Source organism: Artibeus jamaicensis, unplaced genomic scaffold (genome assembly GCF_021234435.1).
Source record: "Artibeus jamaicensis isolate MK-2021 breed Jamaican fruit bat unplaced genomic scaffold, CSHL_Jam_final contig_415, whole genome shotgun sequence".
Taxonomy (NCBI): domain Eukaryota; kingdom Metazoa; phylum Chordata; class Mammalia; order Chiroptera; family Phyllostomidae; genus Artibeus; species Artibeus jamaicensis.
The window spans coordinates 34,717,085-34,730,946 of NW_026521823.1; the positions used below are offsets into that span (position 1 = coordinate 34,717,085).

General features: G+C 38.3%; 1 protein-coding gene across 1 annotated transcript in view; it reads right to left on the bottom strand.

Moving 5' to 3' along the window:
- Positions 1 to 13,862, bottom strand: part of UGGT2 (UDP-glucose glycoprotein glucosyltransferase 2) — a 117,208-nt gene that overhangs the window by 85,319 nt on the left and 18,027 nt on the right. Inside the window, exons 5-6 of the mRNA XM_037132502.2 lie at positions 12,898 to 13,072; positions 8,567 to 8,663 (exon numbers count right to left, since the gene is read on the bottom strand). Coding sequence (XP_036988397.2) covers positions 8,567 to 8,663; positions 12,898 to 13,072 — 272 coding nt within the window. The remainder of the gene's footprint in view (positions 1 to 8,566; positions 8,664 to 12,897; positions 13,073 to 13,862) is intronic.

Sequence of the window (13,862 nt, forward strand, 5' to 3'; positions counted from 1 at the left end):
AGCTCATCTGCACACAGTACTGAGCACTCATTGCCCAAAGCAGTCCCTTTTTGTCTCCATTTTCCCTTCTTGCACGCTCCCCCTACACCCACCTCCCTCTCCCTCTATCACCACATTGTTGTGTCTGTGTTTTATACACACATACATGTGTTTGCTTCATCCCTTCACCCAGTCCCCCAACCCCCCTCCCCTCTGCCAGCCGTCAGTCTGTTCTCTGTATCCATGAGTCTGTTTCTATTTTGTTCGTCAGTTTATTTTGTTCATTAGATTCCACATATAAATGAGATCATATGGTATTTGTCTTTCTCTGACTAGCTTACTGCACTTAGCATAACACTTTACAGGTCCATCCGTGCTGTCACAAAGTTAAGATTTCCTCCTTTTTAACAACTGAGTGGTATCCCACTGTGTAATGGGATATGAAAGGATGCTCAATGTCACCACTCACCAGGGAGATGCAAATAAAACCACAGTGAGGTATCACCTCACGCCTGTCAGAAAGGCCATCAGGTCAACGAACAAGTGCTGGCGAGGATGTGGAGACAGGGAACCCTCATGCACTGTTGGTGGGAATGCAGTTCGGTGCAGCTGTTTCATCCACTCATCTACCGATGAGCACTTGGGCTGCTTCCAAATCTTGGCAGTTGTAAGTAATGCTGCGATGAACGTACGGTGCATATGTTTTTTCACATTACTGTTCTGGGTTTCTTCAGTTATATTCCCAGAAGTAGAACTGCTGGGTCATAAGGCAGTTGCATTTTTAATTGTTTTTAATCCTCACCTGAGGACATTCTTTTTAAATTGATTTTAGAGAGAAACACTGATGTGAGAGAGCACTGACTGGTTGACCTGCCGTATGTGCTCTGACCAGGGGTTGAACCTGCGACCTAGGTATTGTTAACCCTGACTAGGAATCAAATTTGCAGCCTTCTGGTGCACAGGATGATGCTCCAACTCAGGCACCCAGTGAGGGCCCACTTTTCATTTTTTGAGATAACTCCATACTGCTTTCCACAGTGGCTGCACCAAACTGCATTCTCACCAAAGTGCACGAGGGTTCCCTGTCTCCACGTCCTCGCCAGCACTTGTTTGTTGATGGCCATTCTGACAGGTGTGAGCTGGTATCTCGTTGTGGTTTTAATTGCACCTCCCCGATGAGTGGTGACATTGAGCATCCTTTCATATATCTACTGACCACATCTGTATTTCCTCTTTTAAGAAGTATTTGGTCAAGTCCTTTGCCCATTTTATATTTATTTTTTAAAAGATTTTATTTATTTATTTAGAGAGAGGAGAATTGGTGGGGGGGTGGAGAACGAGAGAAACATTGATTGGTTGCCTCTCACAGGAACCGAACCCACAACCCAGGAATGTGCCTTCACTGGGGATCAAATTGGTGAACTTTCACTTTGCAAGACGATGCCCAACCCACTGAGCCACACTGGTCAGGGCGCTTTGCCCATTTTTTTATTGCATTGTTTGCTTTTTTCATGTTGAATTGTGTAAGTTCTTCATAAACTTTAGATATTAATTCCTTATCAGATATATCATTGATTATTATGTTCTGCCATTCAGTGGGTTGTCTTTTCATTTTCTTGCTTTGCGGTGCAAAATTTTTTTAGTTTAATGTAGTTCCATTTGTTTATTTTTCCTTTTCTTTCCCCTGCCTGAGGAGATATATTAGAAAAAATACTGTTACAAGAAATATCTGAGGTTTTATTATGTTTTCATCTATAATTTTTAAGTTTTTGAGTCTATAATCCATGTTGACTTCATTCCTGTGTATGGTGAAATATCATCCAGTTTCATTTTTTCCATATCTAATTTTCCCAAAACCAATGATTGAGTATGTTGTCTTTACCCCATTTTATGTTATTGCCTCCTTTGTCAAATACTAATTGGCCACAAAAGTGTGGGTTTATCTCTGGCCTCTCTATTCTGTTCCACTGATCTACATGTCTGTTTTCATGTTGGTACCATGCTGTCTTGATTTCTATGACTTTATAGTATAGTCAGGTATCAGATATTGTGATACCTCCAACTTTGTCCTTTCTCAAGATTGCTGTTTATTCCAGATCTTTTTTGGTTCCATATAAATTCTTGGGCTATTTGTTCTAGTTCTGTGAACGCCATTGGTATCATGATAGAAATTGCATTGAATCTATAGATTGCTTTGGGTAGTAAGGATTTTTCAATTATGTTAATTTTTCCTATTCATAAACATGATTCCACTTATTTGTATCTTTTTCAATTTCTTCAGTGTCTTATAATTTTCCAAATACAGGACTTTTATATTCTTGGTTATATTCCCAGGTATTTTATATTATTTCTGATGCAATTACATACAGGATTGTTTTCTTAAGTTTCCCTTTCTGATAGTTCATTATTGATGTGTAAAAATGCAACTGATTTCTGGATATTTATTTGTGTCCTGCTACTTTACTAAATTCATTTATCACTTCTAGTAGTTTTTTGGTGGAATCTTTAGGGTTCCCTATATATAATATCATGTGATCTGCAAATGACAACAACTTCATTTCTTCCTTCCAATTTGGATGCCTGTTTTCTCTTCTTGTCTAATTTCTGGGACTAGGACTTGCAGTACTATGTTGAATAAGAGTTGCAGAAGCAGGGAGAACTTCTGCCAAGATGGAGGCATAGGTGGAAGCACTGTGCCTTCTCACACAACCAAGTTTAAAAACAACAAAGTTTCAGCAACAAAAACGCAGCCAAACGACAGAAAATTGAACTATATGGAAGACTGACAACAATGAACCCTTCAGCCGAACCGATAAACTGGTGAAGGAGCTAATGGTGGTGAGACAGACGGCACAGGCCCCAGTAGCGGGAAGCGGCAGAGGGGACCGCCATTGTCCCTCTCTGACCCCGCCCCCACATACAGCATCACAGACCAGCGACCTGGGTGGCCCCACCCTGGTGAACACTTAAGGCTCCGCTCCTCATACGTAAGAGTCACGAACAGATCAAAACATGGCTCAAGAAGAACTCAGAGCCCCAGAGCCGATAAATCTAGGTGAACAAGAAATTGCCAAACTTTCAGATGCACAGTTCAAAACACTGGTGATCAGGATGCTCACAGAACTGGTTGATTTTAGCCACAAATTAGAGGAACATATGAAGGCTAAACTAATTGACATGAAGGAAAATACACAGGAAAGCAATAGTGATGGAAAGGAAACTGGGACTCAAATCAAGAGAGCACACTAGAAGGAAGAAAAAAATGACCAAACAGAAAAGGATGAAGAAACAAGAATTCAAAAAAAGGAGGGGAGGCTTAGGAACCTCCAGGACATCTTTAAATGTTCCAACATCCGAATTATAGAGGTATCAGAAGGGGAAGAGGAACAGCAACAAGTGGAAAACTTATTTGAACAAATAATAAAGGAGAATTTCCCCAATCTGGCTAAGGAAATAGACTTCCAGGAAATCCAGGAAGCTCAGAGAGTCCCAAAGAAGTTGGACCCAAGAAGGAACACACCAAGGCACATCATCATTACATTAGCCAAGATTAAAATGAAGGAGAGAATCCTAGAAGCAGCAAGAGATAAGGGGACAGTCACCTACAAAGGAGTTCCCATCAGACTGTCAGTGGATTTCTCAAGAGAGACCTTACAGGCAAGAAGGGGCTGGAAAGAAGTCTTCCAAGTCATGAAATCCAAAGACCTACATCCAAGATTGATCTATCCAACAAAGCTTTCATTTAGAATAGAAAGGCAGATAAAGTGCTTCTCAGATAAGATCAAATTCAAGGAGTTCATCATCACCAAGCCCTTATTATATGAAATGTTAAAGGGACTTACCTAGGAAAAAGAAGATTAAAAAGATGAACAGTGAAAGGACAGCAAACTCACGGTTATTAACAACCACACCTAAAACAAAAGCAAACTAAGAGGACAGCTAAATCAGGAGTGAACCATAGAAATGAATATCTCATGGAGGGTTAGCAACAGGGGAGTGGGAGAAGGAGAAGGGGGGAGAAGGTACAGAAACTAAGTAGCATAGAAAATGGTAGGTAGAAAATAGATAGGGGGGAGGGCAAGAATAGTATGGGAAATATAGACTCTAAAGAATTTGAGACACGTGGTCATAAACAAAAGGGGGGGAATGGTGGGGGAGGGGGTGTGCAGGGTAAAGGAACGAAGGGGGAAATAAAACAACTGTAATGGCATAATTAATAAAATATATTTTAAAAAATAAAATACAAAAATAAAAATAAAAAAGAGGAAAAAGAAATATTACAGCCAACTACATGCCAACAAGTTAGATAATATGGATGAAATGGATAAATTTCTAGAAATAATTTTTAGAACCTGAATTAGGAAGAATCAGAAAATCTGAATAGATTGATTACAACTAATGAAATTGAAGAAGTGATCAAAAAACTTGCAACAAACAAAAGTCCTGGACTAGATGGCTTCACAGATGAATTTTACCAAACTTTTAAATAATTAACACCTTCTCAAAATGTTCCAAAAAATTCAAGAGGAGGGAACACTTTTAAGCTCATTTTACAAGCCCTCCAACATCCTAATTCCAAACCAAATAAAGATATTACAGAGAAAAACAATTTGGGCCAATACCCTTGATGAACATAGATGCTAAAATCCTCAACAAAATATATTAGCACACCAAATACAGCAATACATCAAAAAGACCATATACCATGATCAAGTGGGATTTATTCTGGGGAAGGAAGGTTGATAGAGAATCTACAAAGAAGTATGATACGTCACATAAACAAAATGAAGGATAAAAATCACATGATTATATGCATAAATTCAGAAAAAGGATTTGATACAGTATATCACCCATTTGATTAAAAACACTCTCAAATGTCAGTTTGAGAGGTTATGGAAGGAATGTACCTCAACATAACAAAGGCTATACATGACAAACCCACAGCCAACATCATGTTCAAAACTAATAGTGTTTCTCTTAAGATTGGGAACAAGACAGGGACGTCTGCTTCCACAACTCTTTTTTTAAATATATTTTATTGATTAGGCCATTACAGTTCTATTTCCCCCCTTCATTCCCTTTTACCCTGCACACCCCCTCCCCCACCATTCCCCCCCTTTTGTTTATGACCACGTGTCTCAAATTCTTTAGATTCTATATTTTCCCTACTATTCTTGCCCTCCCCCTATCTATTTTCTACCTACCATTTTCTATGCTACTTAGTTTCTGTACCTTCTCCCCCCTTCTTTTCCCCCTCCCCTGTTGCTAACCCTCCATGTGATCTTCATTTCTGTGGTTTTGCTCCTGATTTAGCTGTCCTCTTAGTTTGCTTTTGTTTTAGGTGTGGTTGTTAATAACCGTGAGTTTGCTGTCCTTTCACTGTTCATCTTTTTAATCTTCTTTTTCTTAGGTAAGTCCCTTTAACATTTCATATAATAAGGGCTTGGTGATGATGAACTCCTTGAATTTGATCTTATCTGAGAAGCACTTTATCTGCCTTTCTATTCTAAATGAAAGTTTTGCTGGATAGAGCAATCTTGGTTGTAGGTCTTTGGATTTCATGACTTGGAGTACTTCTTTCCAGCCCCTTCTTGCCTGTAAGGTCTCTCTTGAGAAATCCACTGACAGTCTGATGGGAACTCCTTTGTAGGTGACTGTCCCCTTATCTCTTGCTGCTTCTAGGATTCTCTCCTTCATTTTAATCTTGGCTAATGTAATGATGATGTGCCTTGGTGTGTTCCTTCTTGGGTCCAACTTCTTTGGGACTCTCTGAGCTTCCTGGATTTCCTGGAGGTCTATTTCCTTTGCCAGATTGGGGAAATTCTCCTTTATTATTTGTTCAAATAAGTTTTCCACTTGTTGCTGTTCCTCTTCCCCTTCTGATACCTCTATAATTCGGATGTTGGAACATTTAAAGATGTCCTGGAGGTTCCTAAGCCTCCCCTCCTTTTTTTGAATTCTTATTTCTTCATCCTTTTCTGTTTGGTCATTTTTTTCTTCCTTCTAGTGTGCTCTCTTGATTTGAGTCCCAGTTTCTTTTCCATCACTATTGCTTTCCTGTGTATTTTCCTTCATGTCAATTAGTTTAGCCTTCATATGTTCCTCTAATTTGTGGCTAAAATCAACCAGTTCTGTGAGCATCCTGATCACCAGTGTTTTGAACTGTGCATCTGAAAGTTTGGCAATTTCTTGTTCACCTAGATTTATCGGCTCTGGGGCTCTGAGTTCTTCTTGAGCCATGTTTTGATCTGTTCGTGACTCTTACGTATGAGGAGCGGAGCCTTAAGTGTTCACCAGGGTGGGGCCACCCAGGTCGCTGGTCTGTGATGCTGTATGTGGGGGCGGGGTCAGAGAGGGACAATGGCGGTCCCCTCTGCCGCTTCCCGCTACTGGGGCCTGTGCCGTCTGTCTCACCACCATTAGCTCCTTCACCAGTTTATCTGTGTGTGAATGTGTGACCACGGTCCTCCCTCAGCGAGTCCACCACCTTGCGCCCTCAGTGGGTCCGCCCGCTTCTCCACACCTGGGATCCGCCCATGGCTGCTGGCGCACCTGGGATGCGCACCTGGGTTTGGTCCAGTGGATCTTTCCTGCCCAACCCTGCTCTGCTGCTGGCTCTGTCCCTCTTACCGGTTTGGCTGAAAGGTTCGTTGTTGTCAGACTTCTGTGTAGTACAATTTTCTGTCGTTTGGCTGCGTTTTTGTTGCTAAAACTTTGTTGTTTTTAAACTTGGTTGTGTGAGAAGGCACAGTGCTTCCACCTATGCCTCCATGTTGGCGGAAGTCCAGCTGTAATATTTCTGACAATTCTTTGTATCTCTTTGGTGTCAGTTGTTACCTCTCCTGTTTCATTTCCGATTGTATTTATTTGGGTCTTTTTTCCTGATGAGTCTGGTGAAAGGTTTGTCAATCTCATCTTTCTTTTCTAAGAATGAGCTCTTGGTCTGATTGATGTTTTGTATTGATTAGACCCTTTCATTTATTTCTGCTTACATCTTTAGTGTTTTACTCAATCTGGGTTTTGTTGCTTTTTTTTCCTAGTACCTTTACGTGTACAGTTATGTTTGAGAATTTTCTTCTTTCCTGAGGTACGCCTCTCGTGCTGTCGATTTCCCCGAGGTCTGCTTTCCGCACGTCCCACAGATCCCGGGCTGTTGCGTCCTCATTTTCATGTCTCAAGGTACCTTCTGATTTCTCCCTTAATCTCATTGTTAACCCATTCATTGTTTAGTGACCTGCTATTTAGCCCCCATGTCTTTGTGTTTTCCCGTTTTTTTCCCTTTTGATTAATTTCCAGTTTCACATTATTATAGTCACAGAAGATGCTTGAGATAATTTCAATCTTTACAAATTTACTGAGACTTGTTTTGTGTCCTAACATGTGATCTATCCTAGAAAATATATAAAGTTTGAATATTATTTCTACTATACTTCCCCAGTAACTCTTCAGAATTTAAGGCACAGTAATACAGATCTTTATCTGACCCACAGTCAGTGGAAGTGGCCAGGGCTAAGTCTTTAATCAGGGCAGGGCCTTCAGGACCAGATCCTGAGCGGAAAAATGAAGTTGAAGCAGAAGCCACATCTGAGAGCATATAAATGAATGAATTTAAAATTCTTAACTATAAATGAATTTCTGAGAAACCAGGTAATAAAAGATTTTCACAAGTTTATGAAACTTCTTTAGTTTTGGTCTCCAGAGTTCTTCATCTAGAGAATGTGTTTAGTACCCAGATGATAGATGGATTGATTTATAGATCACAAATGTAACCAATCTACTTCATCAAAAACAATTCACAGACCTCTCTCATCCCACTTCAAAAAAGAAAAAAAGAAACCCACCATCATCCTAACTTCATTATAAATAAATACTTCAGAGGAACCTTCCTAAGGCAGTGAGTTATGAAGGAATTTCAGGCTAAGATACTGATTCCTTAGATCCCTTAGCCCCACCCAAGGGGGTGCTGGGCTCCCCGGGCCAGCCCGAGCACCTGGGCCAGCCACCTGGAGCCATATAGAGCTTCATCTATTGCCTCAGTATAACTTGCAGTATCGTTTTTAAATGTTGCTAAAAATGGTTGGTAAGCCATTAGGTATAAGCAAAATAAGATGCTATTTCCAATTTTTAAATAAGTTTACGAGAGCATGACACAGGGGAGCCTTGCTTCTCAAACTTTATTACAGCAGGTTGTTCGAGAAGCGATTTGTTCAGACACCGAATCACACTCACATCGTGCATTTTCTCCGTCACCTGAGAGACGTGTGACGGAGCACACAGGTGGCAGCATGAACAGACTGTCAGGTCTAGAGCCAAATTCCTGTTGGACAACCGAGACACTGTCCTGAGAACCACTTGGTTGAGAACCAAACTGTTCCAGATGGAACATGTTTGAGAACCAAGGCTGACTGCAATATTAGATATATTTCTTTCAGTTTACAATTAAATTCCAAAGTTGGGAAGAACACGTTTGCTCCATCTGCAGACTCATATTAACACAGGTAGAATTTTAGGTGCGAAATTTTTAATGAAACACACACATATACACCTCCAAATTTTCATTCTACTCAAATACGGAAAGAAAACTTACTTTTAACTTGGGCATCGTCCAGCGTCTTGTATTCTGTACTCTTAATTGCCAGTTCCACACCATAGCCAGATAAGTACATTTTCCGTGATGCTGGTTTCTGTTCAAACACATTGATTTTTTTTTTACAGAGAAAATATTTACTCAAATATCTTTCTTTCAATTCACTCTTAATGTGCATTAGGACATTAGGATGAATTACTGTAATAAAACTTTCAAATCATTGAAAATTACTTGGGGGCTATTTATACTCTCTCTAGGCAGTCTATCAAGGAACCAGAATTTGGTTGATGTCCACTTGTCCAACTTCCTGAAAACCTTGCCATGACCGTTTTGATTACTCTTTTATATTGAAGACATCTGACCTTTCCTGTCGTCATACCCTGGTCACTTTCCCTTCTCTCCCACGGGTTCATTAACAGAGGACCCAATACAATCGAGTTTCAGCAAAATTGTACTGCTTTGGGGGACCACACACGACTCGCTAAAGCAGCAAAGGGTGATCATTTGCCAGCTGTCTAGACACAGGACTGGAGTTGCCAAAAACAAATACTGGAAGGTAGAGGCAAAGGAGATACCGCCACCCGGTGCCTCATCAACCTGGTTTCACTTTTCTCCACATCTCCCAATGAGTGAAATACACGAAATGCCACAAATCGGTGCGTTTTTGCAACAAAGGGCAACAACTGCCTAAAACTGAACTGTCTGAAGTGTTTATGACCAGACTTTTGACCTCATTTCCCCCTTTCTATAAAGAATATAAAATGTACTTCTAGAGATAACCCTATTAAGGAAGAGAAGTCACCACATTTTTTTTTGAAAGGTAAGCGATCTTACCTGTTGCAACAGCATGATGGACCCAGAGAGGATTAAGTACTAACTAGGCTGAGTGAAAAGGTCAGCAAGCTGAGTTTGTCTACGTTCCTTTCTAGCCTCTATATTGAAATTCTTACCAGTTGTGCTACAATCACTACGACTTGGCCTATTCTTTCACAGGTGAGGAAATCAGTCAGACCTAGTACTCAGCAAACTCCCTCAAAAATGTGTCTTTGCTTAATTCAAGTTTGCCCAGGTGAAATTGGTGACCCTAAACATGACAGAGTAAAAAGCAGAAATTGGAGGAAAGAAGGCCCTTAAAAACATACTACTCTTTTTATTCTCTTCTTTCCTCCCTAAACTTTTCCCCAGTCTTAAAAATAAATGTGTTACCAGAGTGGTGACTATTCCTAGACTATTCTATTTCCAAATAAGATGACGTAAGAATTACTTCTAGATATGCAGACAAGTATTTAACATTGCTGCCCACACTAAAATTTAATTTGCTAATTTGGGGGACATAGGCTATGATGAAAGACAGCATGAGAAAACTAGGTTGTTTGTAATGACAGTAAGCTGATGAAGTTGAAAATCGCTTAAAGCCTTTTCAATTTCACACAGCTCAATTTAAAAATACATTGACTATTCACACAAAAGACAATCACTTGGTGGCTAAGCAACTCAAAGCTCTAAGTCCACATAGTTTGTTATAGTTCATAAAAGAAATGCAATTTCACATAACCAATTTCCATGGTCACTTTTGAAATATTATTAGCTCTTCAGTAATAAAGATAAATGTTTATTAAATTCATATTTACTTTCTCCATTTGAAAATGTAGTACTGTAAAATTTGAATTGTATTTTCTTTTCCCCACAAAAAGGTAGCTATTCAAAAAGTAGCATAAATAAGTATTTTTATTAGAATTACATGTTGATTGGATTTACAATACAAATATTTTGAGTGTACTAGTGTAAGGCTATAATTTGATGTTAAAAACGGCCCAGAGAGTTGGCTAGTAAGATTATACAGCAGTGTACTTAACAGTCACATCGTCCAAAGAATAACTGGGACTGATTCCCAATAGATGAGCACGTTCTCTGGGACCATATCAAAATCACTTGGGAGGCATTTTTTAAAAACAAACATACACTGCAATCTCCAACTTCCATTCCTATTCTGATATAACTGACATACAATACTGTATGAATAAGGTATACAACATAATCATTTGGTATATGTATATATAATGAAATAATCACAATAAACTTTAGTGAATGTCCATACCTCACATGTAGTTTTTCTTCTTGAGAACTTATAGGGTCCGTTCTCTAGCAACTTTCCACTACATAATACAGTGTAGTTAACTCGAGTCACCATGCTGTACATCACATCCCCAGAAGCTGCTTATCCTAGGACTGAAGTCTGTACCTGTGACCGCCTTCAACTGCTATTCCACTGCCCCCACATCATAAATATTTTATTCCCTGAGTTGTTATTTTTTAGATTCCACATATAAGTGAGCATAGTACTTGTCTGTCTCTGATTTATGTCACTTCGCAAAATGCCCTCAGGGTCCATTCATGCTGCAGATGGCAAGATTTCATTCTTTCTCAAGGAAGAATGTCACAAACACACACACTACATTTTATTATCCATTCATCCATTGATAAACAGGTTGCTCCTGTATCTTGGCTTTTTTAAGTAACGCTGCAATGAACTTAGGGGTGCAGGTATCTTTCCAGATAGTGATTTGACTTCCTTGTGAAATACACGCACAGGTAAAATTGCTGTTCCTTTTTTAATTTTTTTGAAGACCCATCATACTCTGTTCCATACTGGCAACACCAGCCTACATTCCCAACAGTGCACAAGGGCTCCCTTTTCTCCATATCCTCACCAACATTTCTATTTTCACTTTTTTGGTAACAGCCATTCTAACAGCTGTCTTATGGTATCTCATTGTGGTTTTGGTTTACATTTCCTCCGTGATTAGTGATGTTGAGCACTTTTTCACATACCTGTTGCCATCTGAATGTTTACTTTAGAAAAACGTCTGTTCAGATCCTTTGCCCATTTACTAATGGGACTGGGGTTTTTGTTTGTTTTGTTATTGAGTTGTATGAGCTCTGTATATATTTGGGGTATTAATCCCTTACCAGAAACCTGATTTGCAAATATTTTTTCCATTCCATAGGTTGCCTTTCCATTTTGTCAGTTTTCTTTGCTCTGAAGAGGATCTTTAGTTTGATAGAGTCCCCTTGTTTTCTTTTGCTTTTATTGCCTTTGCTTTTGGTGTCAAATCCAGAAAGTCATTGCCAATATCAATGACAGGAGCACTCTCCCTATTTTTCTAAGGAGTCCTATGGGTTCAGATTTTTAAGTCTTTAACTCATCTCAAGTTAATTTTTGTGAGTGGTATAAGATAGGGTCCAGTTTCATCTTTGGCATGTGGCATTCCAGTTTTGCTAGCACTGTTTATTGATGAGACTATTTCTTCACTGAGTATTCCTGGCTCCTTTCGCAAATATTAGTTTATCATATATGGATGGGTTATTTCTGAGCTCACTATTCTGTTCCATGGATCGATGTGTCTGTTGTTATGCTGATACCATACTGTTTTGATCACTATAACTTTATAATATAGTTTGAAGTCAAAAAGCATCATGTCTTCAGCTTTGTCCTTCTTTCTCAGATTGCTTTATGCAATTAAAATGTTATATTTGTGTTGAACAAATATATATTACTGAAACATAACAGAATATAAAAACAAATATGCCTGTAAGGAAGCTTCATATATGATGGCTTAAAATGAAGATCTAATAGTTCAATTGATTATGGGAGGACTTACGATTTTCATATGGGAAACCTAGAATTTTCTATCCCACAAAATACCATATTTTACTGTGTATAATGTGCACCTACATTTCACTACTAATTCCCATGTATAGTGTGCACCCTCATTTTTCCCTCAAAAATTTGGGCAAAAAAGTGTGTATTATACATAGCAAAATACGGTATTCAAATACACTGCAGAGAGATAAAGGATGAAAACAAAGTATAGCATTTTAATTCTCTAAAAAAAATCTAAGACAATGTCTTTCTGACATCATGAGGGCAAACCATTAAAGTTGGATAAACTTGACACCATCAAATTAATATTTGTCCTGTAAATAACTTTTTAAAATAAGGTGACCAGAAATACACTAGAATATGTTTCCAAAGTATGAAAGAAATGGTGAGTATTCAGAACATATATTTTAAAATCTATAACTGAGAAATAAAAACAATCTATCTGCCATTTTCCTGAGCATTTACTCCATCTGCTGAGGTTTTGCTTCCTGGCAATTGTCCTCAGTTTGGCTCAAGGAAACTCACAAAAATTGCCTACAGGTTTATTTCTTATGTTGACAGTTTTTAAAATCTTTAAATAACATTCCTGATGAAAGTCAGTATGTAAAATATAATAACCATAAAATGTATTTTTATACCCAAAATAACAAGTAAAACAAACACATACCTGAATATAATGACGAAGAACATACAGAATTTCCCCATTTTGAGCTTTTTCAGACAATACTGTGTGAAATTTCCCAAATGACCTGGTACCCATTTCTGCGTACAGAATAATCACTGGTAAGTTCTCTTTGTCTGTAGGAAACTTATGATCCCTTTCAAAAAGGTAAGGTCTAGGCCTAAAAGGAAAAAACAAAAACAAAAAAACCCATAAGCTTTTAAAATAATTGAAAGTAAGGAGCATGTAAGAGATATATCATGACACTTTATAATTTATTATCGTCAAAGAACTTACAGGAATACAAATGCACACACACAGACTTCCACGGACAATGAGTTTAAATGTCCTATGGTGACTCAGTGCACCTAACTTCTAAATGACAGGGGAAAACTTTGATTAACCTAAAATCAAATATTAGAAATACTTTATTTTTCAACAAGGTTCACTGTCTTTAAACACTAAACATAATGCAAACATATTTTTCAATGAAATAAAATTTATATTTTCTTTAATTACAATATAATTTTTTATTATTATAGCTCACATCTCCTGAAAATGAGTCCCAACTATTTAAAAAAACAAAACAAAGGCACTCCTATAGGATACAAAGATTGTCAGTACTTAATACAGGGTGGGGCAAAAGCAGGTTTAAAATTGTGAGTACACAACATTTTATTCTTGTATCGTTATTTATTACTGTATTATTCTGCATATGAACAATTGTAAACCTACTTTTGCTTCACCCTGTATAAATAACAATTCATTAAATCCTCAAATATGATTTAGGGGGAAAAAAATTTCTATGGTCCGGCTCTACCATCATAAATAGGCTTCGACATCTTTGTCAGGCACTGTGCGGGAGTCTTCACACAGAACAAATCCTTTAGTTACTATCATGGACTGAAACGTCTAAGGTTTCTAAGTATCCAGGAGAAGTTCAAACAGAATGCCAGAATTCCTACTCATGT